Here is an 18,952-nt window from a genome sequence, read left to right on the forward strand (position 1 = left end):
TCCCACTCCCGGAAGCCCACGAGGGGCAACATGCATTTCCTTTTCTAGTTCTCAGGTATGGAGGAGCACCACACAGTAAGCATTAAATACTTAATCTGTAGTTGCTATTATCTGGAGTTCTTACCCGCTCCGCCCCATAGAAAACAGATTTGAAGCAAATGTGGCAAAATGCTAACATACAGTCATTTTGGAGTGATGGGCTTTATCCTGTTGTGCTTTGTACTTTTCTACTTTTAAAAACTTACCTCCCCTCTGCAGCATAAGAATGGTTGCTAAGAGTAGCCAGTGAAATTCTCTGGGCTTTTCTTCTGTGGTCATTGGGCTTGGTTAGGTTTTGTGTTTTTCTTGAAATGCTAGACAAAGTGAAAGATTTTCTAATTTATTGGTATAACTTTGGTATCAACAAAACTCTTAGAAATATAAAACTAAGTGGTCAGTGACTTGCACTGCTATGGAGGAAGTAAAGGCCAGTCCTGCCTGGAGAGCCCCATGCCTTAAAGAGTTCTCACAGGTAGAATCCTGGGAAATAAGCAGCCCACAGATTAGTAGGAAAAAGTGATAAAACACACAAGCAAGCACCACAAATGAAAACAAACAAACAAAACCCAACAGTAAAAACAGACTTGTAAAGTCCACATATTTAAAACAATAATATTTAATATATTTAAGGATTTAAAAGAACTTGAAAATACCCATAGGAACAAACAATCTTTAAAGTGTGGTTCACACACAGGTTGTGATTCACATGAACCTAAGCTTGGGATCAAATCCTGGCCTCGTGACGTATAGCCTTGTGACCCTGGGTACATTCTAAGAGAAGCCAGAAATCTGAATTTTTGTGTAAAATATCCCAAACTTTAACTCTTGGCAGCTAAACTCTTATCCATTGGCTCTGCTTCTTAGAATTATTTTCTTTTTTTCTTTTTTTTTTTTAAGATTTTTTTATTTATTCATTTGACAGAGAGAGAAAGCAGAAGCAGGCGGAGTAGCAGACAGAAACAGAGAAACAGGCTTCCCGCTGAGCGAGGAGCCCGACGTGGGGCTCGATCCTAGGACCCTGAGATCATGACCTGAGCCGAAGGCAGACGCTCAACCGACTGAGCCACCCAGGCGCCCCTAGAATTATTTTCTTAGTGGTTACTCTAACTAGGATTGCAGTTTGCCCACCTAACTCATCATGGTCTACTTAGAGTTAATATTATACTACTTCATTGAAAATTTAAGATTCTTGGGCACCTGGGTGGCTCAGTTGGTTGGGCAACTGCTTTGGGCTCAGGTCATGGTCCCAGGGTCCTGGGATCGAGTCCCACATTGGGCTCCCCCTGCTCTGTGGGGAGCCTGCTTCTCCCTCTCCCTCTGCCTGCCACTCCCCCTGCTTGTACTCTCTCTCTGTCAAATAAATAAATAAAATCTTAGGGAAAAAAAAGAAAATTTAAGATTCTTTTTCTTTGCTTTTTTTTTTTTTTAAGATTTTTATTTATTTATTTATTTGACAGAGACATAGCAAGAGAGGGAACACAAGCAGGGGGAGCGGGAGAGGGAGAAGCAGGCTTCCCGCTGAGCAGGGAGCCTGATGCGGGGCTCGATCCCAGGACCCTGGGATCATGACCTGAGCCGGAGGCAGACGCCTAACAACTGAGCCACCCGGGCGCCCCAAGAATCAAATAAATAAAATCTTTTTCAAAAAATGTATTTTACGTTCATTCTTTTTTTTTTTTTTTAAAAGATTTTATTTATTTATGTGAGAGAAAGTGAGAGAGAGCATGAGCGGGGGGGAGAGGCAAAGAAAGAGGGAGAAGCAGACTCCCCGCTGAGCAGGGAGCCCAGTGCAGGACTCGATCCCAGGACCCCGGGATCATGACCCGAGCCGAAGGTAGATGTCCAACTGACTGAGCCGCCCATGTGCCATTTTGCCTTCATTCTTGAAGGGTATTTTTTCTGGATTTTAAGTTCGACATGGACAGGTTTTTTTTCCCTTCCGTTACTCAAAACATGTCATGTCATTGTCTTGTGGCCTCTGTTTTTTATGAGGAGTGATCATGCATATCATTGTTTTTATATGTAATAGGTCTTTTTTTCTTTTGACTGCTTTTAAGGTTTTCTTTTTACCTTTCTTTTTCAGCGTTTTGACTGAGGTGCACTTGGGTGTGGGTTCTTTTATATTCAGCATGCTGCATTTCTTGGATCTGTAAATTTATGTCTCACCAAATTTGGGAAATATTTCTAGCTCCTTTTTTCCCCATTCTTTCCCTTGTCTCCTTTTGGGTGGGAGTGGGAATCCAGACCTTTTGATATTGTTCTATAGATTGCTGAGGCTGGCTGGCTTTCTTTCTTTCTTTCATGATTTTTTCTGTTTTTTAGACAAGATAATTTTTACCAATCTATTTTCAAGTTTCCTGACTTATGTCTAATATGTTATCATGCCCATCCAAAGACTTTCTGATTTCAGGTAGAGTATTTTTCAGTTATAGAATTTCCATTTGGCTCTTTTTTTTTTTTTTATAGTTTTGATTTCTTTGTTACTATTTCCAATTTATTTTATTATGAGCATATTTTTCTTTATGTTCTTGAGCATGGTTAAAATAGATGCTTTAAAATTCTTATCTGCTGAATTTTAATATTTGGGCCATCTCAGGGTTGCTTTATGTGGTTTGCTTCCCTGTTCATATGTTTAGTAAGTTTGATTGAATCCTGGATATTGTAATGATATGCTGTAGACACTCTGGAATCTGTTATGTTCCCCTTAAGGGTGGTCTTTTTTTTTTTTTTTTTTAAATTCTGTTAAACTACACATAATATAAAATTTATCTTAAGTATTTTTAAGTGTGTGGTTCAGTGGTGTTAAGTACATTCACTTTGTTAGGCAGCCATCCCCACCATCTACCCCCAGAACTCCTTGTCTTGTGAATCTGAAACTCTTATTCCTATTAAACACTAACTGCCTCTTCCTCCCCACCCTCCCACCGCGGCCCCTGGTTTCCACCATCTACTTTCTGACTCCTCTAGGGACCTCATGTAAGTGGGATCCTACAGTATTTGACCTTTGCTGACCGGCTTCTTCCACTGAGCACAGTGTCCTCCAGGTTCATCCATGTGGTGGCAGGTGTCAGAGTCTCCTTCCTGTTTAAGGCTGAATGACATTCCATCCTGTGATGGATCACGTTTTGCTTCTCCATTCATTGGTTGATTGACACTTGGGTGCTTCCCTGTCTCAGTCGCTGTGAATAATGCTACAGTGAACATGGGTGTACAAACATCTCCTTGAGACCCTGCTTTCAGTTCTTTTAGGTACATACCCAGATGTGGAATTGCTGGGTCATATGGTCGTTCTATTTTTAATTTTGTGAGGGACTTTCATACTGTTTTCCACAGTGGCCGCACCATTTTGCACTCCCACCAACACTGCACAGGGTTCCAATTTCTCCACATCCTCACCAACACTTGTTATTTCATGTTTTTTTTTTGAGAGTAGCCATTCTGCTGGATGTGAGGTAGGATCTCATTGTGGTTTTGATCTTAGGTGTTTTGGTTTGTTTTTTTGTCCAGCAGCTGGAGTCTTGTTTCAGTTATTTTATAAACTGGGCTACTTGGACTCTGTCTGCCCTATACATTTGTGTCAGCCTGGAATTTGGGCATGGTTTATATGCAGAATTGGGGGCTCCTCTCCCATGGCTCTCTTCTGTTGAAAGTTTTACTTCTTTTTTTTTATTGTTAAAGATTTTATTTGTTTACTTGAGATAGAAAGTGAGAGAGAGAGAGCACGAGCGGGGGGAATAGAAGGAGTGAGAAACGGGCTCCCAGCTGAGTAAGGAGCCTGACGTGGGGCTCCATCCCAGAACCCTGGGGTCATGACTGGAGCCGACTGAGCCGCCCAGGGGTCCCTAGAAGTTTTACTTCTTGTACAGCTACTCCCGTTGCCTCCAACTCCCCTTAAGCACAAAACTGAAAGCTAGGGTGTTCTCCTGGTACTGCTGCTCTCTTCAAGGAGCTGACTTCTGTTTGTTTTCTTCCTCCTCTTGGTCTCTCTGTCTTCAAGTAGTTTTCCAGTTAATCTGACGTGAGCTGGAATAATTTACCTTTGTTTTATTTTATTTTTTTATTTTATTTTATTTTATTTGACAGAGACACAGGGAGAGAGGGAACACAAGCAGGGGGAGAGGGGGTGGGAGAAGCAGGCTTCCCGCGGAGCAGGGAGCCCGACGCGGGGCTCGATCCCAGGACCCTGGGACCATGACCTGAGCCGAAGGCAGACGCTCAACGACTGAGCCACCCAGGCGCCCCTGGAATAATTTACCTTAAAAAAAAATATTGTGTGAGTGAAACCACGTGCTCTTCTACATATTCTGGTGCTAGAAGGCCGTTTAGTGCACGTGAAGCTAAACTGGAACTTAGGCTGTTGAGTTTGCTCTTTTTTCCTGTCTCTCCAATGAGGTCCATGTGGAAACGGCAGATGCCACAGTCAGTCCCTCATTGCTGCACTTGAGATTTCTCCACCTCAGCACTATGGGCGTTTTCAGCCAGATAGTTCTTTGTTGTGGGGGCTGTCCTGTGTGTAGGATGGTATTGAACAGGCTTCTTGACCCTCCCCAGTAGATGTCAGTAGCAGCTCCCCAGTGGTGACAATCAAAAAATGTTTCCAGACAGTGCTGTGTCCCTGGGGAGCAAAATCTTCCTCAGCTGAGAACTGCTGCTGTACACGTGTGGGCCTCTCTGTACTGTCAGCTTCTCGCTGGTGTCCGATGGCTGCTGGGGCTGCCTTCTTGGAGGGGTCTCCTTGGTGGCCATCATAGTGCAGTCTGGGTGAATGTCTTCCCAGCTGGAATGGAATGGGTGTCTGCCTGTTCCTTGTTCCTAGCTGACCTTTGGGTTTTTGTGCCTTCACTGGGTGTCCCCAGGGGACTACAGCTATATGCAGTAAAGCCCCGGATCGTCCCCTATAGCCTGAGGTCTTCCTAAAACTGCCCCCCCCCCCGCCCTTGGGCCTCAAGTGACCAGCAGGGCACATTGCAAGTAGTACATGTTAAGGCTCAGCAGTGTTGACCTTGCTAGTTAATCTTCAGGAGATAGCTAAATAAAATTTGCCATTACTACAGTGCTTCTTGTCTTAAGCATTTAATTTGGGCTGGGGCAAGGAGGGGGTGGATGACGGAGGTTAGCCTGAGCATGAACCAGAACTGATTCGGGTTGTTTTCTCACTTGTAACTCCCCCCACCATTAACCTGGAACTAATGGTGTGCTAGGCTTTGGGAGATCTGGTTTTCAACAGTGCTGATTAGTAACTTTGGGCATGTTGATGAACCTCTGCCTGGGAGTCCTCCTCAGCTGCAACCAGGGGAACTTTGGTTTTGAGCTCTTCCCTCTTGTCCTTTTTCAAAGGCCTGTCTTTGTGTTTTGTTTTGTTTTGTTTTTAAAGATTTCATTTATTTGAGAGAGTGAGTGAGCGAGAGAGAGAGAGAGAGAGAGAGGGAGAGAGAGAGCACAACCCAGGGGAGAGGGAGAAGCAGGCACCTGAGCAGGGAGCCTGAAGCAGGGCTTGACCCCAGGACCCCGGGACCATGACCTGAGCTGAAGGCAGACGCTTAACCGTCTGAGCCACCCAGGCGCCCCCAAAGGCCTGTCTTTGTATGAGCTGCCTCAGGCACATGTACTAATGGTGAACTCCCCATTTAACAGTGATTGAGCCGATTGAAGCAACTGTCCACAGCCACATTGCTGGTTAGTGGTGGTGGCACGATTCGTGTTTCCGTGCCTGACTTTTGTGTCCCCTCCCCCCCTTAAAAATTGTCCCTTTCCTTTCCTTTCAACTTTATCATTTTGTCATTCTGTCTCATTTTTATGGCATTAGAACTCCCTCCTGTTTATGATGGAAGTATCATAAATGCCTCAAAACAAATAACCACACAAAGGTGTAGAGGTGTTGGCATACTTATGTTAGGTTTTAAGCATAATGTTTCTTTTTATTTTTGTTTTTCTAATACTGTAGTGTTCTAAGAACGGAAGCATCTGGGCTGAATGGAATTTAGCATCAAAAAAGTCCTCTTTCTGTTCAGAAAGTTGTAAAGTACATAAAAATGAAGCAGGCACCGGAAATCCTTGGCAATACAAATGGAAAGACTCAGAACTGTGAAGTGAATCGTGAATGTTCTGTATTCCTCAGCAAAGCCCACCTCTCTACCAGTCTGCAGGAGGGGGTCATGCAGAAATTTAATGGCCATGATGCCCTTCCCTTTATTCCATCTGAGAAGCTGAAAGACCTAACTTCCCGTGTATTTAATGGAGAACCTGGTGCTCATGATGCCAAATTACGTTTTGAGTCCCAGGAAGGGAAAGGACTTGGGACACCGCCTAACACCACCCCTATCAAAAATGGCTCTCCGGAAATTAAGCTGAAGATCACCAAAACATACATGAATGGGAAACCTCTCTTTGAATCTTCAATTTGTGGTGACAGTGCTGCTGCTGTGTCCCAGTCAGAAGAAAATGGACAAAAACCAGAAAATAAGGCAAGAAGGAGCAGGAAGAGAAGCATAAAATATGACTCCTTACTGGAGCAGGGTCTTGTTGAAGCAGCACTGGTGTCCAAGATCTCAAGTCCCTCAGATAAAAAGGTATCTGTGAGGAGCTGTGGCCAGGGTAGGGTTGAGTGCAGCAGCTGGTTACCGTGAGCTAAGAGCCACGCGGGGGGCCTCCGCATGCGGGGTGGGGTGGAGGGGACGAGGGGCCGCCGTGCGTCTGTTTTCCAACTCTCCCTGTCTGCACTCGGCCAACCCTGGGCCCCGGGCTGTGTCTGGGGCCCAACTTCAGGAAACCCTGGCATTGCCTCCCCCAAGCCTCACGGCAGCCGGTTAAGCCAGTTGTGAGGCCTGGAGAGATTAACTAAGTGTTCAAGATTAAAATGGCTAAAGAGAGGTAAGACCAGTTTCTAAACCCCCGTCTGGCCAGTTCCAGAGCCCTTGAACTTTAGGCTGTGCTGTTTTCATGGATCTTCTCTCCAGAGACATTCTTTAGCCTAATCATGGAGGTGTGTTGGGATCTAGCATGGGGCTTCTTCAATTTATACCATCTGAGGAGTGGGGAGCAGAGCTGTGTTGTGCAAGTGCTCCTGTCCTTCCACATGGCTCACTGTCCACTTGTCTCCTCTACCAGGTGGTCCAGCAGATGGTCTGCTTCCTTGATGGCTGGGGCTGTGTCTTACACTTTCACATTCTTGGTTCCTAGTGCAGAGCCCAGCACTTGAACACATCTGAGCAAGTGTTCACTCATCTAACACTGGGTGGAAACCTCTAACTTATAATGAAGGAATGTAGTGGTTTATGTCCCTGTGTCTTTTTTTTTTTTTTTAAGATTTTATTTATTTATTTGACAGAGAGAGAGAGACAGTGAGAGAGGGAACACAAGCAGGGGGAGCGGGAGAGGGAGAAGCAGGCTTCCTGCCGAGTAGGGAACCTGATGCGGGCCTCGATCCCAGGATCCTGGGATCGTGACCTGAGCCGAAGGCGGATGCTTAACAACTGAGCCACCCAGGCGCCCCAATGTCCCTGTGTCTTAAAGTGGCATTCAGGATGGCCCACTACTTAAATGAGTATTAGCCATAGAAAAGAGCCGGGGAGCTTTGGCCTTGGCAGAAGGAGGTAGGGAGGGTGCCAGGGGCTGACAGTCTATATGTAGTCTGTATGAACAGAATCTGGAAGGTGCCTGGTGCCCATTGGTATTTACTTGAAGCTCCAGGCTCACTTGCAGGGGTAGGCAAAGGGAACCTGAAACCAGTTTGGGTTGGAATATTTAATCATCACCAAAGTTGGAATATTTAGTTTAAAATTACTGTTGAGGAATTTTATTTACAGTTTCCACAGATAAGAGGGGAAATGGCCAGTTTCCTTGAAATCGTTAAAATAATGAAGATTTTCTAAGGGTTTAAAAAAAAGTGTTTTTAAGTGCTCAGGAGCTGTTTAGCTTTTGCTAATATAATTACAACAGTGAATTTTTTATTTTTAAATTTTATTTTTAAAATATTTATTTGACAGAGTAAGAGGGAGAAAGAGAGCACAAGTAGGCAGAGCAGCAGCAGAGGCAGAGGGAGCAGCTGGCTTCCCACAGAGCGGGGAGCCCGATGCGGGGCTCGATCCCAGGACCCTGAGATCATGACCTGAGCCAAAGGCGGATGCTTCACCGGCTGAGCCTCCCAGGCGCCCCTACGACAGTGAATTTTTTAAAAGATCAGTTTAGTGAGCTGGGCTGCCACAGGGGGTTTTTGAAGTGCCCATGGTTGTGGGGGAATCTCACTCTTTCGTAGGGGAAGAGGCCAGTGCAAGTGATTCCTAGCTCTGCTGCTTGGTTTTGTGAAAATATGGGTAGAATATCTGAATTTTGACTCTCCCTCTTCAGCGTGGGGGCGGTACTACTCATCCTCATGGGGCCGCCGTGTTGCTTAGATGACACAAGAATGTAAAGCTGGGGTGCTCGCTGTGGAGGAGCCAGCTGGCATTTTTTTGAAAGTGTGTATGTGGCAGCTCTGGGCCCTTCCCACCATGCACACTGATCTTTTTAACAGCTAGTGAGATTTCAGAGCTGCTGTCCTTGGTTTACAGACAAGGAAACGGAAGCCCAACAAGTTCAGCAACTTGCCCAAGTATGTAGAGCTCTTAGGGGAAAGCTCAGGAGTTCACTCACACTCACGAGGAGACCAGGAGTCAAACTGACTGTGTGTGGGGTGGTAGTGGCCCTGGTCAGGTCTCCAGCTTCCTAAGTGACCTGTGTTCTGAGGTGGAGACACTGAGGCTTAGAGCCCCAGGACTCAGATCACAAATGGAGCTGAGACTTGCTGCCAAGCCCTCCTGATGTCCTTGCCACTCTAGGTCCTTTCCTGCTGGGTGATGCACATGCTCCAGAGAACTGACAAACACGTGGCTGGGGAGCGGGAGGGTCAGGGTATGGATTTGATCCATGAAAATTCTTCCTTGACCAGGTGAATAAAGCACCATTAAAGACCATCAACCAGGCCGTGGGAGTAGGTATTTGTAGGGCTCTTCATAATGTTGAGTACCTACTGTGTGTGCCAGGCACTGTGCTGATTCTTTAGCTAGGGCAAGGGACAATTTTGATGAAGTGATAGCAGGGGAAGCATGCTCCTTTTTTTTTTTTTTTTTAAGATTTTATTTATTTGAGAGAAAGAGACTGAGCACAAGTTGCAGGGGGCGGGGCAGAGGGAGAGTGAGAAGCAGACTCCCCGCTGAGCTGGGAGCCAGACACAGGGCTCAATCCCAGGACCTGCAGATCATGACCCAAGCCACCCTGATACCGCAGGTTTTATTTATTTATTTGACAGAGAGAAAGAGAGAGAGCACAGATAGGGGAAGCGGCAGGCAAAGGGAGAGGGAGAGGGAGAAGCAGGCTCCCGACAGAGCAGGGAGCCTGATGTGGGGCTCAGTCCCAGAACCCCGAGATCATGACCTGAGCTGAAGGCAGATGCTTAACTGACTTGAGCCACCCAGGTGCCCTTGCCTTTTTATTTTTTTTTAAGATTTTATTTATTTGAGAGAGAGAGAGAGTGAGCGAGCGAGACAGTAGGGGGAGGAACAGAGGGAGGGAAAAGCAGACTCCCTGCTGAGTGGATCCCATGCCCCTGAGATCATGACCTGAGCTGAAATTAAGAATCAGGCATGCTCAACAGACTGAGCCATGCAGGTGGGCCCATGCTTGCCTGCCTATCTATCTATCTATCTATCTATCTATCTATCTATCTATCTATCTATCTATCTAAGATTTTATTTATTTGACAGAGAGATAGAGAGTACAAGTAGGCAGAGAGGCAGGCAGAGGGAGAGGGAGAAGCAGACTCCCCGCTGAGCAGGGAGCCCAATGTGGGGTTCGATCCCAGGACTCTGAGATCATGACCTGAGCTAAAGGCATATGCTTAATCAACTGAGCCACCCAGGTGCCCCAAGCATGCTCCTTTTTTAGGTGTGTGTGTGTGTGTGTGTGTGTGTGTGTGTGTGTGTTTTAAACCTCTAGCCTGATTAATCTTTGGATAGAAGGCTGGATTTAGGGGTACTTATTGGATGTGTTAGTATGTCTTTTGTTGTTCATTTTCAGATTGCAGCTAAGAAAGAGTCCTGTCCAAATACTGGCAGAGACAAAGACCACCTGTTGAAATACAATGTCGGTGATTTGGTGTGGTCCAAAGTGTCCGGTTACCCTTGGTGGCCATGCATGGTTTCTGCTGATCCACTCCTTCACAACTATACCAAACTTAAAGGTATTGTGTTTTTGCATTGTTGTTTCATCTTTCTCTTTCTGCACTTAATCTTTCTAACGTCCAAACTTTTTTCTTACTCTTCCATAGCCCTACTATGGTTCTTTTTTATTTAAAAAAATTGTGCTAAAATACAAATAACATAAACTACCGTCTTGACCATTTTTAAGTGCATAGCTCAGTGGCATTAAACACGTTCACATTGCTGAATGGTCATCACCACCATCCATCCCAGGACTCACTCATCTTGTGAATCTGAACCTCGGTGTCCATTCAGGACTAACTCCCCGTTCCTGCTCTTCCCAGCACCTGGCACTCACTGTTCTATTGTCTGTCTACTTTTTGTAGTGTGGTTTGCAATTCCCTAAGGATTAGTGATGCTGAGCATCTTTTCTTGTGCTTATTGGCCATTTGTATGTCTCTGAAGAAATGTCTATCTAGTCCTTTGCCCATATGTGAGTTGGATTTTGTTTTTTTGTTGTTGAATTTACAGTGGTTCATTTTTGCAACTTTAAAGTTAATAATTGGTTCAGATGAAACACATTGCCATTTCTTTTTATATCCAACTCAGATATGTACTTTATCTGATTGAATTAATAGAGAAGTAGTCTTGGCTTTATATTGCTTTTTAGGTTTTATGATAATTTATTGTTTAGATAAACAGTGATGGCTTATTTCAGCATGATTTTCAGAAATTATATTTTATACTAAGTTTGAGTTATAAAAATGTCCCAGTTTATTTTTTAGGCCTGTGGGAAGAAGGAAAAAACTAGAAATGATCTTCTTTGGCATCCTGAAACTTGGGAATATAAATTGGTCTATGGAGCAATTGAAGAACACATTAGGAATATAATATGTTATTGATACAGATTAGAGCAGATGCAAATTTAAATATTAATCGGGGAGCTCACAAAACATAAAAGCTCATGTGTTTTTGGAGGGGAAAATGAGTTCAGGTGGTTTGAGATTCTTCTAGAAAGTTCTTCCAGAGTAAAGTTTGAATTTAGTTTGAGGAAGGTGATAAATGGTGAGCACAGTGTTGGAGCTGAGCCAAGATAGTGCCCAACTGACCTGTGCACCCTTCAGAATTATGGGTGACTAGAGCTGCGGGCTGGGCCAGGCGGACTTCCTGGCCTCTTAGTACTGCTGATCAGTCAGCCTTATATGGCTTCTTAGTGGTACATGAGTACATGTCCCCTCCTGTTCTTTGGTTGGAGGCCTGAGCTCTCACAGGAGTGGCATTGCTGCTTCCACTGCAAGTTGGGGTGCTGTTGGCTTGCTGTATGAAGCAGATGGCTGCTAGGGATGGGGTACGGGGGTGCCTACCTGGCAAACAGACATGAGAGGAGGTGGGTTCAGAACAAAGAGGACCATGCTCGAGGCCTGAGTGCCTCTGAGTCCTGTCCAGCTTTCTTCCCCCGGGGGCTGGTTGGACTTGGCTTTGAGGCTCAGGAAAGCACATCTGCTTAGGACTTGTAGTGGCCACAGAAGAGCCTTTGGGCTGGCTTCAGCTCTGACTCCATGGAGGACCTTCGGCATCCTCAGCTTGCCAGAATTGGGGAGTCCCTTCCATGAGGCTTCAGGGACCCCAGGATGTACCCCAGAGGCATCTAGACTTGGTAGAGTATGAAAAAAACCATCAGTTGAGACAGAGGCTCGGCACGCACACAGGTGTGCGCCTGAGGTGTTGCTGGTTCCTTCCCAGCTCTCTAAAACCACGCAGCAAAGCGAAGTAGAAGTCATGGTGGGCTTTATGACTTCATGCCACTGGTCTGCCCAGCACATCACAAGCAATTCCTTTTTAATGTCTGGGGGTTTCGACTTTGTTTATATGAAGCTCCCGGCATCTCAGACCTGTGTGATTGAAGGGGTCTTTTGAATGTCTCTTGGTTCCGGCTCGTGGGATTAATTAATTTTAATTTCATTACATCTTTCCCCTGATTTAGAGCAAAATAATTCCTGGAGTCTACAACAGGCTGTCCGGATGACATTCACACACAACACCATTTTTATTCTCTCTCACTTCCTCCTCCTCTATTCTCCGGCCCCTACTCTTGCTTACAACGTTGGAGCAGAGCGTTATGCTCCCAGTGGAGGCATGGGCTTTGGAGTCAGCTTGCCAGGGTCTGACTCAACCGGTTGGTCTAGTAATGAACTGCTTAATTTCCTTAAGCCCCAATTTCCCTACGTAGGAAAAGGGAGGGGGGTAGTGATAGTAACACTTGTTTGGAGAGGTCTTTGCGTGGTGAGTAGTGAGCATTCAGACGTCAGCACAGGTTCCTGTCCTCTTTTTTACTTTTAAACCCTGAATTTTTATTGTATCTACCCCTTTCCTCTGGTCACCTCTAGGGCTCTTTCCTGAAAGAAATGGTCCAGTTTGACCATTTACTTCCCCTGCAGCATCCCAGTGTTGGATCATTTAATTTAGATAATTTTGTACCCATTCTTAGTGCCTTCATGTCGCCAGACATGCCCCAGCTTCCCCAGCAGTGCCAAGGGTTCACACTTGAGTTCCATCTTGTTGCTTGTTGTTTGCTTGTTTCTTTATTTAAAAACCTTCCAAGCCCATGGTTCAAAGTGGAACAGTACAGTGGACACCCATGAACCCTCACCTATATTTGCAAACTTTAGCCTGCTCCATCTCTTTCTGAATATGAACACTCCTTTGCCAACCCATGTGAATGGAGGCTGTAGGCATCGTGGGGCCTCACCCCTAGATGTGTCAGCAGGAATCTTCTAAAAACAAGGACAGCTTCTTGCCCAACTCAACACCCAGACACACGTAAGGAAACACTGTTGTCAGTGACACTGCCCCATCATCTGGGCCCTTGCTTAGACTTCCCCAGCAATCTTCAGTGTTTTCCCTGTGCCTGTTTTTTCTTCGCTCTGGATTGAAAAGGGTGCTTGCATTGCATTTAGCTGTTCACTGTCCTATCTCTTTAGGCTCCTGCAGTCTAGACTGGCACTCCCTGCCCCCAGCTCTCACTGCTCTAGTCTCTTGTGGTCAGACTCAGGTCCATAAGACCAGCCAGGTGTACCCTGTAGGTGTTCTTGAGGGAAGGGGCTTGAGCTTGGCCCTTCACTGAATACCTGCCTTCTTGCAGTGTGTTTCTCTAGGCATTGTTTGGGGATGCAGGGGAGGGAGCACTTGTAATCACAAGCAAATCAGCTTCAGAAGACTGCTAATGTGCATTTGAAAAGTAGTTCAAAAGGAAGGGAACCAGGGTGAACACCCTCCAGCTGATAGGACATTCATATGACCTTTGAAGAGGAAAGGGGTCAGAGGAAACTGTGAGAATGGGGGGTAAGGGGATGACAGAAGGACACATGTGTCAGTTGGATTCTATCAGGAGCTCTTGGTGTCAGCTCTCTCCCACTTCCCAGTAGGTGGTGGCCAACAGAACTCTCCAGGGGAAAATACAGGCCTTTTTTTTTGGTCATTAGTGAGTGATCTGTGGCCCTGTTTGGAGATGAGTTTCCCCTGCCAGTCTTTCCTTATGGTTTTAGTACTCCCTTATGATCCAGTGGCTTATAAAATGGTAACTGTCCATTTTTATCATGCTTTCTGTGTTTAACTGGCATTTTTCTATGAAAATGAGCTTCCTCTTAAGAATTTAGTTATGTAGTATAGTCCTTACTCTTTAAAAAAATTTTTTTATTTAAATTCAATTTAATTAATATGGTAATATTAGTTTCAGAGGTAGAACTTAGTGATTCATCAGTTGCATATAACACTCAGTGCTCATTCCATCAAGTGCTTTCCTTAATGCCCATCCCCCAGTCCTTTCCTCCCCCCCCCCTTTCTTCCTTCCTTCCTTCCTTTCTTTCTTTAGATTTCATTTATTTATGAGAGAGAGAGAGGGAGCACGAGCGAGGTGAGGGGCAAAGGGAGAAGCAGACTCCCCACTGAGCAGGGAGCCCGACGCAGGACTCAGTCCCAGGACTCCAGGATCATGATCCCAGCCGAAGGCAGGTGCTTAACCTACTGAGCCACCCAGGTGCCCCAGTCCTTACTCTTTCTAATGCTCAAATTGCCCCAGATTTAACCAGCAGGAGTCCCATTAAGTCCCTTTCAGCAGTGTCCTTTTGACATGTCTCAGTCAGCCTTTGAGCACTTCTTACATGTGGCCCAGCAAGATGTTCCATGCTCATTTTATACTTTGTTTGCCCTAGTCATGGAATCAGCCAGTTTCTTGAAGAAAAAACTTGGGTCTTTTTAGAAGACAGTGGTGTAGGGGCGCCTGGGTGGCCCAGATGGTTAAGTGTCTGCCTTCAGCTCAGGTCATGATTCCAGGGACCTGCTCAGTGGAGCACCTGCTTCTCCCTCTCCTCCTGCTCCCCCTGCTTGTGCTCTCTCGCTCTCTCTGTCAATTAAATAAATAAAATCTTAAAAAAAAAAAAAAAGACAGTGGTGTGTAGAAGCCCAGATCTGGGTGCCAGTCATGTTCAGTGCTATGAGAGACAGAGAATCACCAGGGATGTGTGAGGTAGGACTCCAGGCAGTACTGAGATCTGGCTCCAAGTAGAACTTTGGGTCCATTTATGATTCCTGAACACTTGGCATGCAGCAGCTCCATGATGGGAGTAACATGGTGAGTAATGGGTGTACTTTGGGGTTTAGGTGTCCTTGTTGGGGAAGGACTAGGGACCTGAAGAAGGGGTGGCTTCTGGCATGGAGCTGGCTGAGCATGGGGGTCTTGTAAAGCAGGTTTTTCTTTTTTTTTTTTTTCCCTGTGAGATGCAACTCCCTCACCTTACCCGCATCCCCATGCCAAATTTTATTTCCTTCTTCATTTTTGTGTATGTAAACCTTTTTCTCCCACTTAATTATGCTTGGATTTATAGATGTGCTTGAATTTGGATCTTAGTAATGCACTCAGATTTTAAAAATTGAAGCATAATATACATGCAGAAGAGAAGACAACTCATAAGCTGCAGCTCAATCCACACTCTTTTGAAAGTTCAAATTTCCTTTGAAAAGCTAAATTAATGAAAGTTTTAGTAGCATTTTTGTGATATATGGCAGCATAACTTGTCTTGCCTACTATCTACAAGGGCATCCAGATGGATGAGCAGCTTTGAGGCCTGACTCTTTAAGTTGGAAACAGAAGATAAATGTATGTTTTAGATATTGTACTGTGAAGAAAACTGAATTCTGTTGCATCCAGAGCGTCCCCATCTTCTTGGCAACCTGTATTTCCCACTAGTCTTCTCATCAGATAACTGGGGCCAGGAGTCAAGTAATTATCTGTTGTGGAAAATTTTGTTGTCAACTTTTCCTGTTATGGAAGGGAACCCTCACTGCTTTATTTCTAAATTCCAGCATTTTCTAAAAAATATAGGTAATCTGGCTTTCTCATATCTTGGGTTATAGTATAATCTCCTTACTGATTTTTTCTTTTTTGCTTGTTCTCTCAGTTACTAAGAGAGGTGTGTTAAAATCATCCACTGTGATAGTGAATGCGCCTTTTTTTATTTGCAATTTTGTCAGTTTCTGCTTTACCTATTTTGGTGCTCCAGTGCCCCCCAGGGACTAAACCAGGAAATTCAGGCATGGTGATGCTTGTCCTTTATTTCCTATAGAACTTGTGGTGTCATGTCCTTGTGATTTTGTCCCTGTGCTCTATTCTTCTGTAGGCACTTGTCTGCGTTTTTTTTTGGTTTTTTTTTTTTTTTTTTTTATGGCTTCTCTTCCTCCCTAGAGCTTCAGTTCCAAAGCAGCCTTGTCTCTTTGTGTGGAGTCCATTCTGCATGCATGGGTGACTGCTGTTAATTCAATGGATTCTATAGAATCTGGAGAGACTCTGGCTCAGTCTGGCCCAGAGGGTCAGGGACCACCTTAAGTCCACTGGGTCATTATGGGGAGGAAAGGATTGTAATGCAAAATTAGGTACCTGGGCTATTGGTGGAGGACAGGTTCTCTTAGAAGGGATTCTAGGTAGGGGGAGTCAGTGACAGGTGTTTTTGTACCAACCATGATTGATGAACATCAGAAATCACAGGAAGAAATAATTACTAATAAATAGTGGGACAACTGGTAGATATTCACCTCTCAACTTGAACCAAAGAAATTCATATGGATTAAAGAAACCCATAAAATAGGGGAAAATTGAGTTATATTGTTACCAAGTTTCTAGATAGGAAAGAACTTCGAAACTAATTACATTTATTTTACAAACTTGGGATCAGACTATAGTATTCTTCTCTGCTTTTTTTCACCTGACCTGTAAAGAGCATTTTTTCTGTGTAATTAACTATTTATAAAAAATAATGTAAGTTCATATTATTTCATCATATGCACTGTAACAGATTTCTTCATTATGCAAATGCTGTGACATATGTCTGTAGTCCTTTTCATGACCACGGAAAGTTCTTTCAAAGTCTTAAAGTAGTGGAAGAAGTCACAAATCCCTTAACATATTTTTGAATCTCATCTATTGTAAAATCAAAGAAGTATACACACTTAAAAACAGCCCAAATTCTATTGAGAGGTTAGTAGTGAACTTAGAGCTAATTATTTTTAACTCTTTCAACATTTTCTTCTAGTTTTAATTACTATCTTTTGATTTATCATTTAGATATTTTCTGTTGATTTTCTATTATGGAAAATGAAGACTGATCTCTTCAGTCATTTCTTCTTTTCTTCCCATCCTCTGTTCTTTGGTGTTTTTTGTTTGTTTTAATTTTTAGCCTACCAGCCACTCCAGGGGGCAAATTAACTCACTGTTTTTATTACATCAAACATAAATGTTTACATAATTTTGACTATGTAAATATCATTCAGTGAAAAGCAAATTGTGTTCTGTAATTGCATTTTCTTTTTTGTACAACTTTTTGTTTTTCTTGGAGTTAATTATTGCCTTTCTTTCTTTCTTCTTCTTCTTTTTTTAAATAGGCTCTACACCCAATGTGGGGCTTGGACCCACGACCCCGAGATCAAGAGTCCCATGCTCCACTGATGAGCCAGGCAGGCACTCCTGCTTTTCTTTTTAAAATCATATACTTTGCTATATAAGGCTATACAGCCTTATTTTTTTTTTTTTTTCAAATATTCATTTCTCTGTCCCTGAAACATCCTATTATGTAGTTTCTCCTTTTGGGGGATAAAGCGAAAACCTGTGTTTGATTTACCATTTTCCTTTTCTGCTCCTTGGATCTCATCTTTAAAAAAAAAAAAGATTACTTATTTATTTAGAGTGTGTGTGTGTGTGTGTGTGTGTGTGTGTGTGCGCGCGCGCATGAGCGGGGGGAGGGGTAGGAGTAGAGGGAGAGAGAATCTCAAGCAGATTCTGTGCTGAGCCTCTGAGTGCAGAGCATGGAGCTCACTGTAGAGCTTGATCCCAGGACCCCAAGATCATGACCTAAGCTGAAATCAAGAGTCAGACACTTAACCAACTGAGCCACCCAGGCACCCCTTGGATCTCATCTTTTAATCCGCTTTCCCTGCTCCTCAGATTTTCTTTTGGTATGGAAGAGTTAACTTTTTTCTTCCCCTGGAATCTTCCATTTTCCTGCTTCAATCTGTATTGCTGGCACTCTTAACCTTTTGCATAGTAGTAATCTTTGACTTTTTTTTAAGATGCTTTCCTGAGTTACACGCATTGTTTTCTGTGGCTCCACACTGTGCTCACTTTTGGTCAGTTTTCCTTTTTTGCTGGAGTATATTTTTGGGGTTCTAAGAAAGTGTGTATGAGAGGTAAATTTGATTCCCTGTCATTCGGAGGATGCTACTTCTGTGTTTTCACACTTGATTGATGGTTTGGCTCAGTATAGAATTTTATGTTGAAAATAATTCTTTTCAGAATTTTGAAGGTATTACAGCATTTCCTTCTAGCATCTGGGGCTGCTCTTGAAGTACCTTGTTATTCTACTTTTTGTTCCATTATCGTGGAAGCTGCCCTTGTCCCCTCCCCCAACACCTTAAATGTCAGAAAGATGTGCATTGGTATGGGTGTTGAATGCGGCACTTAGGATTGTTTTAGTTCTGAGATACGGTCTTGTGTTCATTCTTTGACAGCTTTCTCTGTTTCTCTCCCTAGAAGAACAGTTACTTGGGTATGGTACTTCCTGGATTGATCCTATAGGTTTTTTATGGGAGTAGATGTTTTTCACCTTATTTTTCTTTCTGGGAGATTTCTTAACTTACCTTCCAAGCTTTCTTGCTGATTTTTTTTTCGTAATTGTATTTTAAAGTTTCTAGTAGCTCTTTCTCTTCTCTTTTCATAGCAAACTAGACTTTTTCTTTGTCAGGTGTCCTCTCTTCCTGGTGTTTTGTGTGTGTGGCCTTGCAGAGACTGCTTATTTCTGTGTGTCTTGGACTCATTTTTGCTGGGGGCTTTCCTGGGTCCTGGGGGTCCTTGATGCTGCATTTGTGTTTGAGAGGGTACCACTCAGAGCTGTTGCAGCCTTTATGTGGGGAGACTGTTAGCTTATTTTAGAGGGGCCATCTGGTCGTTGGCCATTGAGTTGGGAGGCTCCCCAAAGGACGCGACGGAGAGGTTTCTCCTCTGGGATGTGTTGGTCCTTTAGGGAGTGTTCTGGATTTCTTGTGACTGGCATTCTCCGTGAAGGAGCAGGGGCGGGTACTCCTCCCGTGGAGATCCCCTTTGCTCCTTCCACTTGGCACAGAGGTCTGACTTCTAAGGCGGGGCTTGAACTCACAACCCTGAGATCAAGACCTGAGCTGAGCTCGAGTCAGAT

The 18,952-nt window shown here is 44.2% G+C and overlaps 1 protein-coding gene across 1 annotated transcript in view; it reads left to right on the plus strand.

Moving 5' to 3' along the window:
• The first annotated feature begins 5,997 nt into the window (after nucleotides 1-5,997).
• The window catches only part of NSD2 (nuclear receptor binding SET domain protein 2), a 58,563-nt gene continuing 45,608 nt past the window's right edge, over nucleotides 5,998-18,952 (plus strand). The window contains 3 exon segments of the mRNA XM_027598262.2: nucleotides 5,998-6,028; nucleotides 6,031-6,608; nucleotides 10,093-10,255. Coding sequence (XP_027454063.1) covers nucleotides 6,013-6,028; nucleotides 6,031-6,608; nucleotides 10,093-10,255 — 757 coding nt within the window. The 5' untranslated portion in view covers nucleotides 5,998-6,012.

Source organism: Zalophus californianus, chromosome 2, assembly GCF_009762305.2.
Source record: "Zalophus californianus isolate mZalCal1 chromosome 2, mZalCal1.pri.v2, whole genome shotgun sequence".
Taxonomy (NCBI): Eukaryota; Metazoa; Chordata; class Mammalia; order Carnivora; family Otariidae; genus Zalophus; species Zalophus californianus.